This window comes from Poecilia formosa, unplaced genomic scaffold (assembly GCF_000485575.1).
Source record: "Poecilia formosa unplaced genomic scaffold, Poecilia_formosa-5.1.2 Scaffold231, whole genome shotgun sequence".
Classification (NCBI taxonomy): Eukaryota; Metazoa; Chordata; class Actinopteri; order Cyprinodontiformes; family Poeciliidae; genus Poecilia; species Poecilia formosa.
In genome coordinates this window covers 587,613-608,230 of record NW_006800170.1, presented here as the reverse complement: position 1 = coordinate 608,230, position 20,618 = coordinate 587,613, and the positions used below count along the sequence as shown (strand labels likewise).

The 20,618-nt window shown below is 37.8% G+C and overlaps 2 protein-coding genes across 6 annotated transcripts; both read right to left on the bottom strand.

The window, feature by feature from the left end:
* Positions 1–290: 290 nt before the first annotated feature.
* slc30a9 (solute carrier family 30 member 9) lies at positions 291–12,038 on the bottom strand. 2 transcript variants are annotated; one of them, XM_016680064.1, is made up of 18 exons: positions 11,928–12,038; positions 11,365–11,507; positions 10,000–10,193; positions 9,824–9,869; positions 9,613–9,712; positions 9,327–9,419; positions 9,090–9,172; positions 8,571–8,629; positions 6,178–6,245; positions 5,183–5,341; positions 4,525–4,660; positions 4,382–4,421; positions 4,224–4,295; positions 3,894–4,001; positions 3,599–3,764; positions 2,560–2,689; positions 1,406–1,519; positions 291–1,306 (listed from the first exon to the last, which is right to left on the bottom strand). In XM_016680064.1, exons 2-18 carry the CDS (start codon positions 11,462–11,464, stop codon positions 1,262–1,264), a joined length of 1,713 nt encoding a protein of 570 aa, XP_016535550.1. In that variant the 5' UTR covers positions 11,465–11,507; positions 11,928–12,038; the 3' UTR covers positions 291–1,261. The 2 variants fall into 2 exon arrangements, with proteins under 2 accessions (XP_016535550.1, XP_007568878.1); XM_007568816.2 differs by having other exon boundaries at positions 9,824–9,865; positions 9,996–10,193; positions 11,928–12,037.
* A 931-nt stretch (positions 12,039–12,969) lies between these two features.
* On the bottom strand, positions 12,970–20,500 carry gsr (glutathione reductase). Of its 4 annotated transcripts, XM_007568813.2 has the most exons (13): positions 20,188–20,500; positions 19,641–19,809; positions 18,629–18,655; positions 18,449–18,537; positions 17,135–17,204; positions 16,813–16,960; positions 16,683–16,737; positions 16,503–16,602; positions 16,168–16,419; positions 14,256–14,367; positions 14,040–14,171; positions 13,768–13,901; positions 12,970–13,616 (listed from the first exon to the last, which is right to left on the bottom strand). In XM_007568813.2, the coding sequence occupies exons 1-13, from the start codon at positions 20,232–20,234 to the stop codon at positions 13,467–13,469; spliced, it is 1,485 nt and encodes a 494-aa protein (XP_007568875.1). In that variant the 5' UTR covers positions 20,235–20,500; the 3' UTR covers positions 12,970–13,466. The 4 variants fall into 4 exon arrangements, with proteins under 4 accessions (XP_007568875.1, XP_007568874.1, XP_007568877.1 ...); XM_007568812.2 differs by lacking the exon at positions 20,188–20,500 and having other exon boundaries at positions 19,641–19,952; XM_007568815.2 differs by lacking the exon at positions 20,188–20,500 and having other exon boundaries at positions 19,649–19,734.
* Positions 20,501–20,618: the final 118 nt, after the last annotated feature.

The window sequence follows — 20,618 nt, the reverse complement described above, 5'->3', positions numbered from 1 at the left end:
TTCTAAGTCCTTCAGCAGCAGAAATATTAGTAAAATAACTAACTATTGACACCTTCAAAAGAAAAAAAATGTATATAAACCCATCGTCCATTCGTCCATGAACAGAGCCGTACGACTACGGCCCACCTCCTGAAGCAGAGAAGAAGCTTGTGGCAGGTGTTTCTGAGATGCAGCTGCAACTGTGTGCTGACAGGGAATTTAAAAAAGAAAAAAGAAAATGCGCATTTATGCTGAATTGTTTTCTCTTTTTAAGAATAGATCAGCAGACATACTAAAATGGGGATTGATTCTTTTTTTTTTTTTGATAATTCACTGTAGAAACAGAAATGATCTGTTGTCTGGAAACCTGTCAGGAGGTTTGCTTTTGATGAAATCTGGAAAAGATGAAGTGGTTTTGTGCTTTTTGTTGAAAAAGACAAGAAGGGCTAAATAATTCCATCCCCTCTGAGGGTTTAATCTTTGGAGCAATACATTCACCCGCTGATCATTTTGAAGCAAAAAAAAACTCTTGAAAAGAAACCGATGTAATAATTTCTGGGGATCAAATTGTAATCTTCACATTTTCATCTCTACCCGTATTATCATTTTTTTTTTTTAAATAAATAAAATATCACGAAGACATGATAAATTACTGCTGATTTTTTTTCGTCTTTTTGGGTCATTTTTCACTCCCACTAGAAATCAAATGAGAAACTTTACACCCATTTAATCAGATTTTTTTTTCCTTCAAGCATTAAAATCTTCTAGTCGTTCTCATTAACCTGCAACACTGAGCCATCTTCAAAAAGGCTTCAAATTAAAAGAAAAACACAAAACAAAACATTGACTAGCCTTTAAATATGTTCTGTTTAAATACGTAGAACTCGAGTTTCCTTTGCGCTTGTGAAGGAAACACTATCACTGTGGTTCACACGGAAGATTAACGCACAAGCGTAGTAACTGATACTGGTCCTGTTCCGAGTTTTGACCTTGCTAAAATCCAGACACAAACACGGAGGAATGTAAGCCAAAGCAAACAGTGGCTGGTTGGAAGGACTTCTGTTTAGATTCAATAAGATGTCTGACAGTCTTGCTCTCTGCTGACGAGCTGAGCAACTCCAACAATTACTGTTCAAACATGCTGTGTTTGCGCCCCGGGAGTGAACTGGTGTAAGACTTCAGGTTGATCTGTGTGGAGATGGTCAGAGTGGGAGGTGGGCTTGGCTTTCTTTATTCCTTCTGCTAAAGTTCTTTGTGCAGCGGGACGTTTCCCCAGCAGTCACTATAGTATCTCCAAGTCTACGTGGCGAACCTCTGGGTTACGTTGCTGCAAAAGGAAATAAAGACAGTCACAAATCTCCCCCCCTGAAATATTTTCTAATGCACATCAACAAAAAATAACTTCAACAACTTCCTCCCGCGCTACCTTCAGCTCCTTCTCCAGGCGATCCACCTCAGCCCCTAAAGTGTCAATGATGTTCTCGCCATGTTTCAGCATGAAGTTCTCCAACTCTTCAGGTGTTTTCACCTGCTGAATGTCCTGGAGAGACAAAATATAAGCAACGCCATGGCTGGGCGATCCATTTCACACCCTGATGTCTGCAGTAAACAATGCAAACATTGTGACATCAGGCAGTTTTGAGGTAGATTGAAGATTCCCAGATCTATGTTGAGACAATGTGGTAACACCGTTCAGCAGTGTGGTAGAGACTTCTGTCTAGTTAGGGCAGATGATGGACGACGGTAGAGAGGTCCTGGTTGAGTGAAAATCACAGATCTTTGCTTGGTAACTAAGAATGACAGTTAATTAAGATTTTTTTCCCCCATTATCAAACGTAATGGCCGTCTAAACTGTGAGCGTCCCTTAAACTGGTCACCGGCACCAGGACTGGCAGAACCTAATTGATTATATTACCAATAATATATGTCCTCCTTAACATTTTTTAAAAATCACTAAAGTTGTTGAATTTTTGTTATTTTTTATTTCACAAAAGTGTTTAAAAGCTTTCCTCCAAACTAATATTATTTCATCCCATTCGAAATTGCATTAAGGTTTGTACATGAGCATAAAGTCTAAACAAACTGGATTTAAAAACAGAACAATAAAAGTTGCAGTTAAACACAAGCCGTTCTAAAGTCATTGTTAGATTTTATGTTGAATCTTAAAGGAACAGATTCTTCTTTCAAACTCATGACTGAACAAAGGTCCATTTTTGTTTTCTTTCCCCCCCTCAGTCTCATCTGACATTCTGATTACTCACACTTTTTTGTTTGAAAATTTATAAGGGTTTCCCTCTATTTTTTCTTATTTAAATATAAATATTGTCATCTGAATACAAACATTTCTAACTTGACTTATTAAAATGGAATCTCTGTTATCCGGGGAAGTTAAGCAAATTAGTAAACCTCTGGCTAAGACAAAAAATCACCATAAATGTTTACCAAACATGTTTGGCTATCTACGGACAGAAAAACGGGCCAACAAAATCTGTGTCAACCATGAAAGGGAAAAACATGAAAAACCACAATCTTTTTAATAACAACAAAGTGATCTGCTGCAAAAAGAAAGTGAAAGCTTACGTTAAGGATTTGGTCAATGTCTTGTTTCTCCAGATAAGACCGTGTCACCACTCGGCCATCGAAGTCAACTTCAGCCTTGAAGCGCACTTTACTCAGTCCCATATCTGTGGCCTTCACATCATGGATGGCTCTGTGTGCAAAAGATACGGCTGTAAAACCTCAGTACAATGCAGGATTTCTGCCACGCAAATCACAATCATATGCAGAAAAATATCTGATGACCTATAATTCCTAAAGCAAAGGTCTACAAGGGCTGAATCATATAGCAAAGACAAGCAACAAACAAACTGAAGCTCAGGCGTTGTGTAGAAGCCCCCCGATAAGTCTGGCAATGCTGCACATATTCAGCTAATGCGATGAAGCAAAAGCGCAAAAGACTTCTCTGAGTTCAGCTCACTGAACCATCACCATATAGCGGATACCTGGCTAGAAATATCTTAGATTGATTTCCAGCAAGCATTACTTTTTAGGCCAAACAGCTTTGCTTTTACATCTAATATATTGAACCTAATATATTTCTGAATCAAGATTTGCCTTTGGTGATTTTTGTTAAGTAGAAGAAACACATGGGAAACAACTAATAATCAAACTGAGGGAAACTTTTGCAAATTTAATTTTATATACCCATATATATGTATTTTTTCAATTGTAACTGTAACTGCAGCAGGTTTAAGGTTCGTATGAGTCAAGTAATAAACTGGGTGACTGCGATTTTATGAAGTTGAGCAGAAGGTGCTTTTTATGTCCACTCCTCTAAATAGAGTGGATCATTTGAAGCCTCAATCCACACCACAGTTTGATGTCTTTGACTAAAGGTGGGCTAGTTACATTTGCTTTGACGACATCATTATAAAATTTTAAATCAGATGTTACGATCAGTTTTTCCAACACTTGAGAAACCTTTTTACAGAATACCGTTCTACTTGACTGACTTCTTGGATGACTGCTTTTTACTTCTACTTGAGTAAAAATATGTTGAAGTCTTGTGACTCTTACTTCAGAACGACTTTTTGGGTACTCTACCCACCTCTGCTCTTACCTCACAGCCGGGTCGTTCTCCAGGAACTCTGTGAGCTTCTGGACTTGCTCCGGCTGTATGGAGCGCCCCAGCAGGGCCTCGGTGTTGGTGTAGATCAGGAACGCCGAGACGGCGCCCAGCAACGTTCCCACGCCGAGGGAGCCCAGACTGTCATAGTACGGGTTACCTGGGACAAGGACAGTTCCATGTTGAAGTTTTTTGAACAACAGGAATTAAAACAATGACCAAATGGCTGAGGGTGTTTTATATCCGATATGAAAAATCACAATTTGGGAGATGATATATTTGTCTTCACCTGTGAGTGAGGTGAGTCCCATACAACCAGAAGCAATGATGACCCCCAACACGGCAGCAGCATCTTCCAACAGCACCACGTTGGTGCTGGGGTCTCGACTCTGCATGACTTTACACATGAAACATAAAGATTTTTACACAGCAGTTCATGATTCACATCATGTTTTCACCAATAAAAACTTTCGGTAACACAGAGATTTAGATAATTGTGGGAATCTGACAGAAACTTGCATTCTTTCACAAAGACAGTTGGTTGTATTTTCTGTGTGTACTAAACAGAAGTCACAACAACAAACTCTTTGTCACATAATTAAAAGCGAAATGTGCATACCATATTCATAAAAAGATGTCCCGTGCTTGTGGGCACTCTTCTTTATCTCATTAAATGCAACTAGTAAGGTGGCTGAGAAAGAAAAACAAACATGTTTCAATTCAAACTGTGAAACTTCAGCTAAAAATAATAAAATCTTATATTGTATCAAAACCAACCTCCTTCAGACACCAGAGAGCCCGCTAAAATACAGTAAGCCTGCAAAATTAACATGTGAAACGGTTTCTTTAGTCTATAAATTCTGACTTTAGAGAGTTAAGTTAGTATTAAGTTAATATTAGTTTTCAGAGCAGACACTCACCCAGAGCAAAGACTCAATTGGTTCTGGGTGTAGTAATCCCATAATGCCATGGTACCAAGAGAGACCTGCTCCCATCATAAAAATGCCCACGCCGCTGATGAGGGAGGCGATGTAGCGCATGTTTGAAAAGCCGTACCTGAAACATGGAGTCGAGACTTAGCCTACCAGCGTCTACTCAGTTACAAACACCAGCTCTGTCTGTACATACATACAGACCGTAAAGCAAAGTTCCTACAGATCACTCATTTCAAAATTCAACACATTTCCAGACCCAATTAATTTTGAAAATTAATGATCTGCAACAAGTACTGAAACACTCAGCAGCTGGACAGTTGCATTCAAAAGTTCAGGAAAGGTCAAATAAAACTCTTCCGCAATGTTTATACTGCATTTCAGGTACATGCTCAAATGTCCATCAGAAAGTCCAATACTCCTGACTTCTTGTGAAAGTTTCTTTTTTTCACTGTCACTCATTCAGAAAATATTCAAACAGCATATTTTTTTCTAGGGTGCAGACAGAGCATGCTTAGTGTTTCAAGGAATAAAACTCCTACAAAGTATTTACTCTTCACTAACATGGTAACTTAAAATTCTTTAATGGCAGATCAAGAACCACGGTTTTTTTTTTGGTTTGTTTTCGGAGAGGTGTGCTGCTTACGGGTGAATGGCGTCCGGGTTTCGGACAGACTGGCTGATTCCCAGGGCGAGCAGAGCCTGGTTGCAGGTGTCGGCCAGAGAGTGGATGGCCTCGGAGAACATACTGGCTGATCCGGTGTAGACCCAGGCCAGTAGCTTGAAGAAGAAGTTCAAGCCATTGCTGAGGACATAAATAAAATAGAGATTCATGAAGCCAAACAATCAAGTTTTACATATAATTTGCTAAATTACATATATGTACATGTTTTTTTCGAAGAATGCTTTGGAAACTAATCTGACACATCACTGGACCTCTGATGAATTTACTGATTAAATCTTTAGGTCTCGTGCGTCGTCCAGCTTCATGTGACTCCACATGTCCTCTAACACAATCTGACTAATCTAATAGGCAGCAGAGGCTCATGTGACGACAAGTTTCCAAGGTCCCACCCGTTTAAAAACAACCAGATGTATTGTTCTTATTAAACAGGGATATATATATATATTTTTTTTTTCCTTCCAATTCACAAATATTAAATTCTATATACAAAGTTTTCAAAAAGTCTGGGCTTTAACATAAAAAAATGTTTTGGAAGGACTCATTGTGATTTACATAATTTGTAATAGATTTGAACTAATTTGTGCATTAGTAAAATACTCAAAAAATGTGCCAGTGATTATGGAAGGAGATAAATAAATGCTTAGGACAACTTTGGGATATAGATATTTTTAGGAACCCCCAATAATGTCTGGAGACTTTCAGTACAACAGGGAGCTTTTTATGCATCATTTGTTTACATCAGACTTCTGCACCCATTTTTTTACCATAATGCTTTCTAAGGATTCGGGGTAACCCTGCAGACTGTAATTCAGCACCTGCCACTGTATGTGCTGCAGCTCAGACAATTCAGTAAATATGAGACAAATGCTCTATGAAAACCACACAAAATTCAGAAACAAGGTGACCTGGTAGGACAATAGAAATAAAACAAAACAACAAAAAGAAAAAAAACTTACATGCAGATGGCCACCATTACCACCTTCCCTGGACCTTGCAGAAATGTCGCCCTCTTGCCAGATCGGGGCTTAAGAAAGAGAAAAAATAATAAAAATACAAATGGTTTTCAAGGGATGATCTCGACATACCTGACATGCCTATTATAATAACAATATCAATAATATCAATGACGATATTAGACATTTTAAATAGTATTTTGTCATTGGGGCATACCATTAGCATTACATAGAGAAGAGCAGTGACTGCCTTGGCAGTCACTGCTCTTCTCTATGTAATGCATGGCAGGCACCTATTGTTCTACACCCAATAGAATATCTCTTTAATATTTATTATTCTTCCGTCACTGTTCTCGTACCACTGCAAGAAACCCCACAAAAAAGGTATCAAAACATGCGGCTTGATCCCGGCATCCAGGCTATTATTTTTATTGGGGTTCCGTGTAAAAATAGCGAAGTAAAGAGTTAAAAACGAGCGAAATTTCCAACTGCCGAAACGCAGAGTGTAACTGAAACCAACTGCCGCTTTTTTAGAGTGAGAAACAGAGTGGAATTTTGACCCCAAAATAATTTTGAAATCGCTCTCATGGCTGCAAAAATTGCTTTATTGGTATGAAAGTTGGTCATGACATTGATACGCATGCCTGCTCCCGTAAAATGTTTTCAAAATTTCTCTAGGGCTGACGGTTTTCTGTCAAGGTGCTTCAGAGCAAAATCATGTGACAGGGTAACCTCAGGCTCATTCATTTTCAGACTTTTCTGAAAAATTTCAGAGCTCAGCGCACACCATCTTTCTTTCATCACTGCTATTACTGTGATTGAGCTACAGATATGAATCGCGACACTAAATGAGACGACAAATAGCCCTCTCATATGCTTCAAACGGTTTTTGGATCGGCCTTACGGATCCTGAACAGGATGCAGTTGTTTGGACTGCTTTTTTTTATCAAAACTGACTGGGTGTCTCATAATGATAGAAATCTTTCTCCACCTTTCTGTCTCACACACACAGCAGTTGGCAGAGAATTAATCGCTATAGCAACAGAATACAGAGAAAGGCAGAGCTGCTGGTTTGGACTACAAAGACTCTGTAGTTATAAACATGGCGGAACACTTTAATACAGAGGGCAGAGCAGAAGGTCAGAACTACAACATGGTGGAACACTCAGTTATTACAGAGGAGGGCTGAGCTGGCAGTTAGAACTACTTGCTGTTTTGGGCATTATACATGTTTTTTTTTTCTCAGGATAGAGAACTGCTTTGCACAGCAAGGCAGTTCATTAACATTAGCATGTACATTAGCATTTCACTGCCCCCCACTAAAGTTAGCTATTAGCTCATTTTCTTATTAATTAGACATGCTTAGTATATTGAATGGAGCAAGTAAAATTAAAACAACATGGTTGTGTTGTTCCACATGCTACTGCCAGCATTTAGGCTAACATTAGCATTTTGGCTAATTTTAGCTGCATTAATTTTAACATAATGAATGGTACACGTACAGCTTCGTCAACATGCTTCTGCCTCTCCACAGGTTATTGACTACAATTTAGCTAAGCTTAGCATTGATGATTATTTTTAGCATCAGAACGCTGGGTTCCAACCGACGGGCACACTTTGGCATGCCCCGGTTAAATTTCTTCAGGAATTTTCTAGTTTTGTCTCTATTGTTCTCTCAAAGGGCAGCAGGTTAGATGGCTCCTCTGGCCAAACAAACCATCAGAGTGTAGAATATACCACCACATACCAGCCAGGTACAGCGCAGTCACTGAAATAACATCAGCACCATACAGCAAAGACAGGGGGCAACATGAATGTCACTGTGTGTAAAAGATGCAGTGACCTCAGTTATCGGGACAAAGGTCACTCAAACACAACGAGGCGTAATTAACTATAATACGGTGGAACAAATGTTACTGAATCTTAATGATATACATTAACATATCAATATCAATGTAGCTACTATTAACAGTACAGTGTCACATTGCAACATTTCAAAGGTGTCAATCTACCAGTTTATTTTTAATGTAGAAATACAACAGTTTAATGTGAATTTACAGCAGGTGTTTCTACAGAAGTCAAAATATAATGGATGATGGAGAAACAAATGGATGGAAAAACACAGGGAGAGAAGGATGGATGAACATATGATGACAAATGAACAAAGTGATAAACAAATGACAGACAAACAATTCAGAGATGGATTAAAAATGAACAAAAATGGATTAAAGTATATACAGAAAAACAATTTGACAGATGGATAAATTAACAGTTGTGCAAACAAATGGAAACACAGATGGATGGTTGGAGCATTTAGATGATGAGATAGGGAATAAAGTCAGGAATTCCACAAAAAAATAACCCCAAAAACAGTGGGACAAAAAAAAGGCTCTTACCTTAGTGTTTCCCCAAAAGTCTTTGTACTCCTTTAACAGCTGCTGGTTACGAAAAATATCTGCAGATAAACAAACAGGACAAACAAAAGCAAAAATTAAGCATTTTTTACAACCCCACAGCAAAACAGGGAATACATAACCATTCCAGCTGAGAGATGATCTGGTTAGTAATATTCATGATATAAATGAGAAAACAACATTTTTACCAAGTTTTCAAACAATAAATCAATCAATAAATAAAAAAAGAATAATTTGTGGGTTTTTTGACAATTTTGCTGCTGCAAATTGTGTGAATATTAGTGTGGCTATGACAGGTGTGACTCTGGCAGTTTACCTAAAGGTCTAAGTACAAATCCCAGCTGAAAAGTTATTGAAACCATTTCCAGTTGGGACTTTGAATAGTTTTTCTACCTACATTACAAAATAAACATATTTTGAGTATTTTTTTATGCAGCCTCTATGAACAGAGAAAACTTTGTGCTTTCAATTTATCCACAAAGAAACAAATGTTAAACCTACTCTCTTGGTACTCTCTCTCCACTTCTTTCCTGAGATTCCTCTCTCGGTCTAGAGCTTCAATGCTTCCCCACACATCTAGTGCTCTGATAGCAAGAAAAAAAAAAAAGAATATAATCATAAATCAACATAAGAGAAATATGCATGTAAATGCTGGTTTAATAAATGACTTGTTTGAAAAGATTTGGTATAATTCTCGTTGGATGTTTTGGAGGTGTAACATTAGAATTTTGCACTAACTTGGCCTCCACGTCTGACCGCAAAAACACAGTGAAAGCCTCTGTGTCGTCATGGGGGCTGCGCCTTCTGATCTTCCGGAGCTGCTCCAGATCACTGCAAGTACAAAAGGAGTAGGGCAAGAAAATTTAAAACAGACTAAAAGAAATGTCAGGCAATATTTTTCAAGTGAACTGCAAAAGCATGTTCAATTATTAACTTCAGGGGAATTTGTACAATTATTGTCGCACAAAGAAATGGAACAGTTTCCCATTTCCCATAATATTTATATACAAGACAAAGGAATTACCTTGGTTTGAGACAGAACTCATTCATCGCTCTGACAGCAGTGATAAAGTTGTTCTTAGTGTATTTGGCTCCATACTCCCTTTTTTTGAGGACAGCTCGAACTGTGTGCAAAATTAAAAGACCAATCAAATGACAAACTGATTTCAATCTGAATCAGCTACCAAGGGAAACAATTCAAAATTTGACAAGAACACGCAAATGTGACCTTTTACCTTTGACTTGAATTGCCTCAACTTTCATTAGTCCTTGCAGTGCTTTATTTATGGAAGTAAAGATATGAATAAAAAATAAAAATTAAGCTTAAACTTCCATAATTCTTTGATGTCTACCTGTAATCAGGTAGACATAAAAAAAATTAACCAGTGTGTTAATGGAAAAGTTTACCTGATGAATTTGTGGTGACTTTTGCAGCACCAGTCGCCACTCTCTCTGCTGAAGGGGAATCAGTTGATTTTGATTTTGGAGGACCATCTTTACTATCACCAGAGGTAGAGTAGTACTGCACCTTCGTGAGCCCCAGAGAGGCCACACGGGAGTCAGGAAGGCTGAGCCATAAGCTGTGTGTGCCTCCAATCTGCCAACCTGTGCAACACAGTGGCTCATTAGTGATAATATGCAATTGTGTGTTTTCTTTCCATAAAAAATTACAATGACAGTAAAAAAAAACAAAAAAACAACATCAGGCAATTAAGTGTGGATATCCAAAGACAAACTGAGGTAGAAACTCTCTCTGCTTTGTGAATATTTGTATCAATGACATCAAAAGAAGCCCAAGAAGCTTTTGATGCAGTCTCTGAAGGTTTTGGGTTATAAGAGACAAAAGTCTGGCCTGAACATGTAATATGGCTCAAACTATGTCTAACATGAAGCTTTAAACATTGTGACAACCCTCTGTAAAAATACCAGGTTTTTATGTTAAATAATTTACACAAAAAATGTAAATAACACATTTAAGCAGGAATTGAAGTGCTTTTACTGAAAAACAGGAAATAACTTTTTATATTGCAGCAAAATTAATAATACTAATCTATAACAGTATAACAACAATTTTGGAAAACAAATGCAGTTGTGATAATATCCTTATTCTTGTCACTTCTCTCTTTGTTAACAATGCTCCCAACTGTCATTGGAAGTATTTTGGTCACAACAATATGCCAGGTGAGAAGTGAGACTCCATGTATTATCAGCAGGCAAAGTGCAAGTATGACTGCATAACTGTGATATATCACTTTGCCCAAACATATGTACTATAGTTTGGATAATTTGACTATTGCTAAATAATTTAAATATACACACAATCTTGGTACTCATGGTCTTGGTACTCATTTTATCATTCTGCCCTTTATAGAGTACTACAACAAAAGCAAATGTCTAAAAATTATATATATATTTTTTTCCTGTAAGAGATAAAAGAACAACTAGAATTTCATTGAAAACATGCACAATGCGAGAGGAAAAAAATTCAGAAATAGGAAAAAGGTTAAGACAAAAGAGCTGATAAGTTGCCTTGTCGGTTGCTAGGGAGGATAAATCTTGAATCAACATCAACTGACAACAATAAAGCAAATGGAAAGAGTGATCGTGAAGTCTTCTAAAAGACTGATCTGAAATGATCTGAAATGAGTTGGTTTACATAATAATAACAATAAAAAGTCTGGCTAGGATCCCGTTGTTTTTTCCCCGACAGTAAAAAAACAAACAAACAGATTTAAAGTAGATATAACAGTAACAAGCAACTCATCCAGAAGCTCACCTCGGGGAAACCTATGAGACCACTGGGACAGCGAGGACCTGTGCTGCAGGGACACTCTGCAGAAGACATGCCATGGTCTGTGGGCCAGGCTGGGGAACATCCTCTCTGCAGCGGGGCTTGGTGTTGAAGTGCAGGAGTGTGCTCTGTAAATTCACAGATATCCCAGTCACAGTTGTGTTAGCATTACCAGCCTGCCAACTTAACCCAACCACCTTTCAAACAGATTAACGTTGAGAAATATCCTCTCAGGTTCAGATAGTGTCATTAGTTAGCAACGTTAGCGTGGCTAAAAACAAACTAACACGATAAACTAAACTGACAGTTATGGTAAAACTGAATATTTTTCATTTAACAGAAAAGTACAGCTTCTGCTTTTTGGCTAGCTCTGTTCTGCTCCGTTAAGCAAACCCGGTGGAAACAGAGCTACATAGCTAAGTAGCATGATCAGCTAACGTCATTAGCCTTGGAAATAACAGGTGCTCTTTAACATTTAAATTTCAGACTAAATTGAAGCAACTGAGTACCGCCTGCGTTTATAAAATATTGTCATAAAAATGAAATACCTTTTTACGGTGAAGATTGCTCTGCATAGTATGAATCCATTTTACAAATTGATCGTAACGCCGCTTCAGACATACGATGGAAAAAACTACAAACGCCGAATCACGTGACCTATGACATTTCAGCGAGGTAATCCCGCGCGAGTATGAGTTCATTGGGGAATCAAATGATGTCGCGATATTTTGCACTACGCTGTGGAAGGTCAAGCATCTTTTTTCTGTTTTTTGACATTCATTTTAAAGACATATTAACTATTATGTATCACAAGAGAAAGAAAACGACTATCAGAAGAAGATGACCTCCTTTTTCATTATCTAAAATAAGTATATTTTATAAACTTAGAGAATATGGAACTAGTTCCCTTAAAAGGTGACAATATTCTTACCTAATATAGAAAGTTTTAAAATGCGATCCAAAAAGAAGCTTGAAAACATCCACTTTCTTTGTAGTAGCATAGTTTCACACAAAAATTGTTATTTTTTTACCCCACTGAATAAATTGCACTGAAATTTACAGGTGTGAGATTATGCTACTGTCATAAAGTTTTTTTTTTTTTTTTATCTTCCAGCATTACACGTTTGTGAACATTTATGGTTATGTTTATTTGGCATGCAACTTAATATAAGATTCAGTTAAATCCAATCTGCTTTTATGAATAACTACAGCACATTTTCATGGGAAAGTCTAAGTTTTTCCTCCTTCAGTGTAATTTGTAAAAAAAAAATAGGAGTAAATATTGTAAATATCTTCACAGCATTATGTAATTGCATATAATATTTAACTGAAACTGTCAAAAAATGTGTTGACAGTTTTTCAGCAATGTGCACACCACAAAAGAGGAACTTTTTGCAGTAACTCTGTTAACGTAACTTCTAACAGAAGAAAAATAATGTGTTAAAGCACTAATAGAGTTCATCGGTCAGCATGAAGGGCGTGCTTCCGTCATTACCCAACCCAAATCAGTTGTAAATACAAAAGGGAAGGACTTCTTAACAGTGTAATAATAGAAAAGGGCGTTGTCGCCAAACAAGATAATCCCAAGACTTAAGAAAGAAATATGCAGGTTTATTGCATCTGTATAATACTACAACTGATACAGATCCTGACTTTGCATTAAAATGGTGCTCCAAAGGGCAGCTGTGGCTTTATTATAAATTACATAAATGACCGATAAGTCAAACACAAACACAAGGAGGTGTTATTGTTTGATTATTCAGGTGGTTTCTTGACAACAATCTTTGCACATTCATTACTTTCATTTCACCGTCATTGTACTGTATTTAGAGTGTTTAATCAGTCAAGGCCCACCACATAATTTAAGAGTCAAAACTGAATTTAAGGTTGTTTAGGTAAAAAATATAATCAGTGAAAAATATGAACACTGTTTACAATTAAGGTCACTTAAATGCAAAAAATTTAAGATTATGATCAATATCATGAAACAAGTCATCACTCTGATGAAAGAATGTCCTGGTTCTGGACTGATTGTCTGAAGTTTTTGGTCATATAGAGAAACAAATGGGGTGGGGACGATGTCTGCATCAACGCATCGTGACAAACTCCTCGGACGAGGTGGGGTGGATGGCGACAGTGTTGTCAAAGTCTGCTTTGGTCGCACCCATTTTGATGGCAACAGCAAATCCCTGCAGCATTTCGTCACAGCCAAGGCCCTGCATATGCAGGCCCACCACCTGCAAAGATGAGACGGTTCAAGTTAAAACAACCAACCAACCAACCAAACAAAAAAAAACAAAAAAAAAAAAAACAAAAACTGAACTTTGTGCCTGGAAAGTAATTAAAATAAAACAAAAAACGTGGTCGCCAAACACAGACATCTTGTACCTTCTCCTCCTTGCCCACACACACCAGCTTCATGATGCATGGACTCCTCCTGCTTGTGATGGCGTGATACATCGGCGTGAAAGATGTCTTATAGATCTTTACATTCTCCTTTCCATGGGATTTAACAGCCTCATCTGAGAAAAGGACACAAACAAAGAAGCATTTGTCATGCTGGTTTGCTTAGTGAAGCTAGGAATGCTGGGATATTTACCAAAATATTAGATAATAGAGAATGCTGGAAGTGAAATCATTTAGGATACAGGAGTAGTCACCTTCTGTGAGGCCCACAGTACCAATGGGTGGGTGGCTGAACACCACTGTGGGGATGCTGGAGTAGTCCAACTTGGAGTCCTTCTTGTTCTCAAACAATCTATGGGCAAGCTTTCTGCCTGCAGCAATGGCAACTGCCCCACAAGTAAAATAAAATAACAGTGAGCTTTAAATGACTTGGCTACGAAGCAACTTGTGTCGTTTTTGTTGTCTCCTACCGGGTGTGAGAAGAGCTTTGCCACAAACATCCCCAACAGCATAGATTCCTGGCCGAGAGGTGTTCTGGAATTCATCCACGATGATGTGGCCTCTTTCATCAGTGTCCAGACCCTGGCAGACAAAAGGAAGAGCACAATCACAGGAGGCAATCTTTAACAACAACAAAAAAAATAAATAAATAAAAATAATTTATGCTTTTTCTTGCCAAATTCTTTGGCCAACTGATCCAATTATTTGACCTGTTTTCTGTAGAAAACTGACTATGCAAAATGATGGAGAGACTGAGATAATGGGGTTACTGGAACATAGCTAGACTTTGAACCTTTACAGAGCAGAAAATACATTTATTTATATAGTGAAGTAAAAATCCCACATTAAGAAATAATAGAAATAATTTCTAAGCAAATTACCAATTGCACAGGTATGGGCACCACTACCCGTCCCTCAGATAAATGTAGGATATTTTAATTTGAAGTTTACTTTTCTTAGTTGATTAGAGTTTCTATGAACTTCTAATTATGTCACTTAACCAAAAATCAACACTGAAATGGTTAACAAGAAAAAAAATAAAAGGAGCAAACATTTGATTGATTTTTAAGACGTGGGGTGAACTGAAGAGGAACCTTGATAGGCTACACATAGGAGTATGGACAAAAATCACTATGCACGCTCCAAACTTCTGAAATGTTATAGGAGAGGAATAAGTGCTGTCCTATTGGTTAAGTTAGATGGTACAAAGAATTAATACAAGCAGCTCCAATAGTTGTGGTGAAAGCAATTTTGTTCAAAACAAAAGACAACAGTATTTTCAGCCTGCTCCACATTACTTTGGTGTTAGCAAAACAGCACTAACACTAAACTACATGACTACAGACAAGAAGTGCTGGCAGTGCAACATCAGAAACCACCACAAGGAGTTATGTTGAGCCCTTTGCTGTTCACCACTGCTGACACACCAATGCTATGTCAGCTTTAGAAGTAACCTTGTGATTAAGTTTGCTGATGATACCACTGTTGTCAGGCTCAATTCAATCAACGATGAGGCAGCTTATAGAAAAGGGACAGCAACTCACAGCCTCACTGGCACTGCCCTCAACTGGTCAAAATCTAAATCTCACTTACAGAACAGACCATGTTTCTATTGGAAATACAAAGTCAAACTCACAGTGGGGTCCCACAGGGGCCATTCCTTGGACCCACTCTATTTACTTTGGTCATGTCATCCTCCAATGAGGAATTTCATTTCAATGTTAGGTAGATAACATGCATGCAAAAATTATAACAGATGTTCCACTTTCATCATCCATTGCATCAGCACTCGTCATCTGTGTGGATAGACAACTTGGACCCCCTCCACAGAATTCCCTCTCATCATTATTCACCAAATTTGAGATAGGTTTGATCCTTATCTCACTTTTGAGACGAGTGGATGTATAGACCCTTGGTAGGCAGCTTCACAACATGAGACAGACAATCTTAGCATGACAGAAAGGTTTTAAAGAGAAGAGATGCCTCAGTGCCTTATCAGAGCACTGACTAAAAACCAGAGGGTATTTAAATAAAATTACATACCATAGTCATGGTTTGCTTACTTTCACTTTTGCCATCTGGTAAGAAATACCAAACCTCAAGATCAAGGAGTGCATGGTTATTAAGCAGTTTTTTCCCCTACAATCAAACTTCTGGGTCAAAGTACATTTGTGTAGAATGCACATTTAGTATTGATTTAAGCCCAGTTTCAACTTATCAATGTACACTTATCAGTGATTGATTCTGTTCTTATTAAACCAAATACAGGAAGCAAATATCTTCCTGTGTGAAACATCTTCTTCTTAGTAATCTTATGAAACATCGCTGTTTCATAAGAACTTTGTAATAAATGTGGCCAGCACTGCATGTGTAAATTGTTACCATGCTGCCGATGTTCAGCCCAGACGTGTTGGGCTGCCTTCCTATGGCCCACAAAAGGCACTCCACTTCCTCAATGGTGCTGATCTTCTCATCGTTCTTCTTCTCTGGGTCTTTGGTAACGATCGTCACCTCAAGACCCTTGTCGGTCTTGCTCACAGATTTCACCTGAGAGTTCTTCCACAGGTCGATGCCGTTGTTTTGGAGTTCTTTGGTGCAATTTGCGCTTATGAATGCATCAAAGTTTCTCAAAACCTACAGAGAGAGCATTCACAACTTGTAGCACGGACATACTTTGTAGAAACATCACTGTTTCATAAGTTTGGTCTGCTTCTTACCCCTGTTTGTCGAATAACAAGAGACGTTTTGGACCCCAGGGTGGCTAGGATGCCGGCCATTTCTACAGCAATATAGCCAGCGCCTACAATCACACTGCGCCTAATGAGGAAAAAGATTTTTATTTACAGACAACTAGTGAGGCCTAAAATCTTTTTTTTTTTTTAAATATAAAACCTTACTTTGGAAGGGTTTCGAGTTCAAAAAAGCCATCACTAGTAATGCCAAGACTTGCACCTAAAATTAGAACACAAAAATGTTTTAAATGTGAAATTTCACATCTTCAAAAGAAGTTCTCATCACCATTCCTACCTGGAACTTCTTCATCACTCAAAACAGAAGGCTGCCCCCCAGTGGCTATGAGGATGTGAGGTGCCGTCAGTTTTCTACCATTGACCTCCACAGTGGGCTCAGGGTCATCTGTAAACCTGGCGTAGCCTTGAATAGTTTCGATTTTAGCCTGGAAAACATCAGACAGAACTACAACATGAGGCCATGTTACATTTATTCATCTTTTTATTATGGGGGAAAATAAAATAAAAAATAAAATAAAATAAAAAAAATAAACAACAGATGAAATAATTCTAACGTGCCACAAAATTGTAGCCTAAACATTGACAGAAGTTAAACTCACTTTGTCCAGGTTGTTGCGATAAATCTGGTTCAGGCGAGAAACGTAAGCATCCCTTTTGGCCTTAAGAGTCCTGCAAACACAAATAAATAAGTTAATTGCACACTTTGTCCTGAGAAGTTTATGTAACAAATCAACCTTTGAGAGAAGACTAAATTTAGAACACTTAAAGTTTAATCAATCATTAACATTTTTACATAAAGAAAGTTTATTTAACCCTTTTTTTTCTGTGAAGTCAAACTGTTCACAATCAAAGGCTTTTAGAAGCTCTATGAAAACTGTTATGTTTTCTGGCTTATATGTGTGTGTATATATATATATATATATATATATATATATATATATATATATATATATATATATATATATATATGTATGTAAGAGCTTTTCACTTTGAACCGATAAAGAGTGTCTGCTTTTGAAATCTCATATCATTATTAATAAACCTGATGGAGTGAATTTTATCTAAACAGTGCTTTGCAATTATTTTTTTTTACAACAAAAAGCTAATTGTGTAAATCACCAGAAACTACTGGTTAAACTTTTTTTACATAAATGGGTGTGAAATGGTTTGATTACGACAATAAAAAGGAAAAAGAAAAAATATGTTTTAAAGTAACCCGGAACCTGTTTGATATTAAGTTAGAAATGAGGCGTGTGTATTATTCTCTCTTAACACGACTGGCTTAATTTATTAAACCTCTGTTAGTGTTGCATGTTTCCTGAGAGCTGGGAGGGATTTTTACTGTAAGGCAGTAGAACAGTAGCTTATAATCCAAACGGAGCACCTGTTCATCTCTCAGTCATGAATGTGAATAAAGGTGGAGGTTCGTGTTCATGAAATTCTTTTAAAACCTGTTGCAATTACATCTTTGCACAAACTTTGACTTTTCCTTACATATGTTGCAGAGCAAAGAATCAATGATAGATTTCTGATTTATATTTCTCAAGCTGTCTTTTCTTTTCAGGAAACCTTCCATTTCTTTTACTTTTTTCCACTCTTCAAAGTAATTTACATCAACAGCAGTGGAGTTGAAATGGAAGCATATTGAGGGAAACGCACCTTAAGTTTGCTCAGGTCGGGTAATAACACTCCTTACATAGACTTTTCTTTAACGGTCATGATGAGTCAGCTAAGCTCTGCTCAAACAGAGAAGTGGGCCAAAGAGACAAAAAGCAAAAGAGCATTCAAGGGAGGAGTTGTGCCTGTGAAAGTACACTGATTCCTTTCAAGAACTTCCCTCCAAGCTTTCAAAAGAGCTCATTGCAGCTGACCACAAAAATTTATCCAGAGACAGAACAGACAGTGAAACTTACTCCCAACTGAAATTAACTTTTTCAATTGCAAAGCCATAATCGCTGTGATCGTGCAGATACTCAGCATGAACTGCTGCATTCCACATAACCTGTGAAAACACAGAAAGATGGTTTGATTTCTAATACTTCGGGCTATTAGTCCAAACATGACCAATCACATGAGTAAGGGAAAGTAACTACCTTTTTAGGAACACACCCAACGTTGACCTGGGAAAATATCAAAACACAGCATATAAATGTAGTGCAATCTGAGTAGACAATTTCTAAATGCATGTAAAATGTAAAAGACAATATCTTTAAGCAATGTAAATTTATGTGTACTATAATGTACTTTAGAGTTTAAAGAACAAGGATTCAGTGTTGGCTTAAAGCAAAACTGGACAGAAAGAAGGAAATTATATCATGCTATAAATCCAAACCTGCAAACATAGGAATTTATCAACTGTGTGGAAATTGTTGAAAAGTTTTTAAATAAATTAGCAGAGACACCTCTTCAAATTAAACCGACAAGCAAAGCAAACAAATAATCTGGGCATTTCTACTTTTTCAATTTTAAATAAATTTACATATTGCTCAATAACTGGCATCCCTTATAAAATATTAAAGTTAATAAACTGCTACACAATTTACTTATTGGGGACTAACCTATAACTTTCACATTGCAAAAAAGACTGCTCTACCCACTGCCACAGTGAGCCTTAATGTTAATTAATTAAACTTAATGTGTTTTGGGGCAGTTGGATTGGGGTGATAAAATAAAATATACTGAACAGGGAGGGAAAAAAGCCTATTTGAGTAATTACGATATTAAAAGAATGAGCAAAAAAAAAAAAAAGCAGCAAAATAAAGTTCAACTTGTTTACTTAGAAACAGAAACAGCTTCCACACTATCATTTCCGGTTCTCACAGTTGACTTGTTATAATAATGTATTTAATGGCAGAAAATATAAGCAAATTCCCTCAGGTTAATTAAGAGATTATGTTTTATGGTGGGTTAGAGAGACACGCGGCATGCCAGAATGCTAGATAAAAAAAAGAAAAATAAAAGAAAGCAGAATAACTTCTCATTAGTACTAACATTCTTAATCACTGTGTTTGGATTGTCAGCAGTCAACAAAAAATGAGTCCGGAGAGTTCACATTCACCCTGGTGTATGTGTGTGTTTGTTTGTTTGGTTTTCATTTTTACTCACGCAGGTACCTCCGAGTTTGTGGCTCTCGATCACGGCGGTGTTCGCTCCGAGTTCCGCCGCTCTCCGAGCCCCGGCCAGACCTCCAGACCCGCCGCCGATCACCAGGAAGTCGAAGCGGGTCGTCTCCGCTGCCGATGCCCGGTTCGATGCCATGCGGATAAATTCGTGTCTGTGAGGAGTGGAGAAGATTAGCTTTCGGGCGGCGAACCAAGTCGAAGCTTTGATAACTGCTAGCTGGCTCAAGAATATTGCCATAACCAGGAAGCTGTTTCAGGGGAAAGAGGTAGGGGCAGAATGGGAGTGTCAAGTGAAAGCCTGTGCTGTGTCATTGTGACTTGCAACAATGGTGTGCAAATCCCAGAAACAGTTTCCACAATACACACGGTGAGCCTCACATGGGCAACTGTACGGGGGCTACTATAACAAAGCAGGTGTTATCTGCTGCAACTGTTCGATTAAATATACAGCTGTCGTGGAAATATGCTAAAACCAATGAATATTCATTAACCAGACCTATAAACTACCAGAAACACATAGCTAAACTCACCTTCGTAAAGACACACAAAGTAACCTGCGGATTTTTAAAAGCTGCATGATCCCATATGTTTACAAGGCATTTCGACCCATGTCAGCGAAGGTCACAAAGGGAACGTCAGAGTCTAAAACCGCACACAGTAGGGAAACTGTTTGCCTCTATAAATCTTTATAAGCTCATAGATAACGGTCTATTCGCGTTAATTTCGGTGGAAGCTGCCGACAGTAAAGCGTTCCTCCTTAACAGCACGTTGTTTTGTCGTAAATTTAGGTCCCTACGTAAATTCTACGCTGACTTGTGAATTGCCAATCTTTAGGAATCGCACTAGCTCAAGTCAGCCTGTTGTCAAGGTGATATAATTCAGACAAAAGAGAACCGTCAAAGTAAAAGACACTTCCCGCAAATACGCTAAAAATCACTAAAGTCACAATAAGTCTGATTTC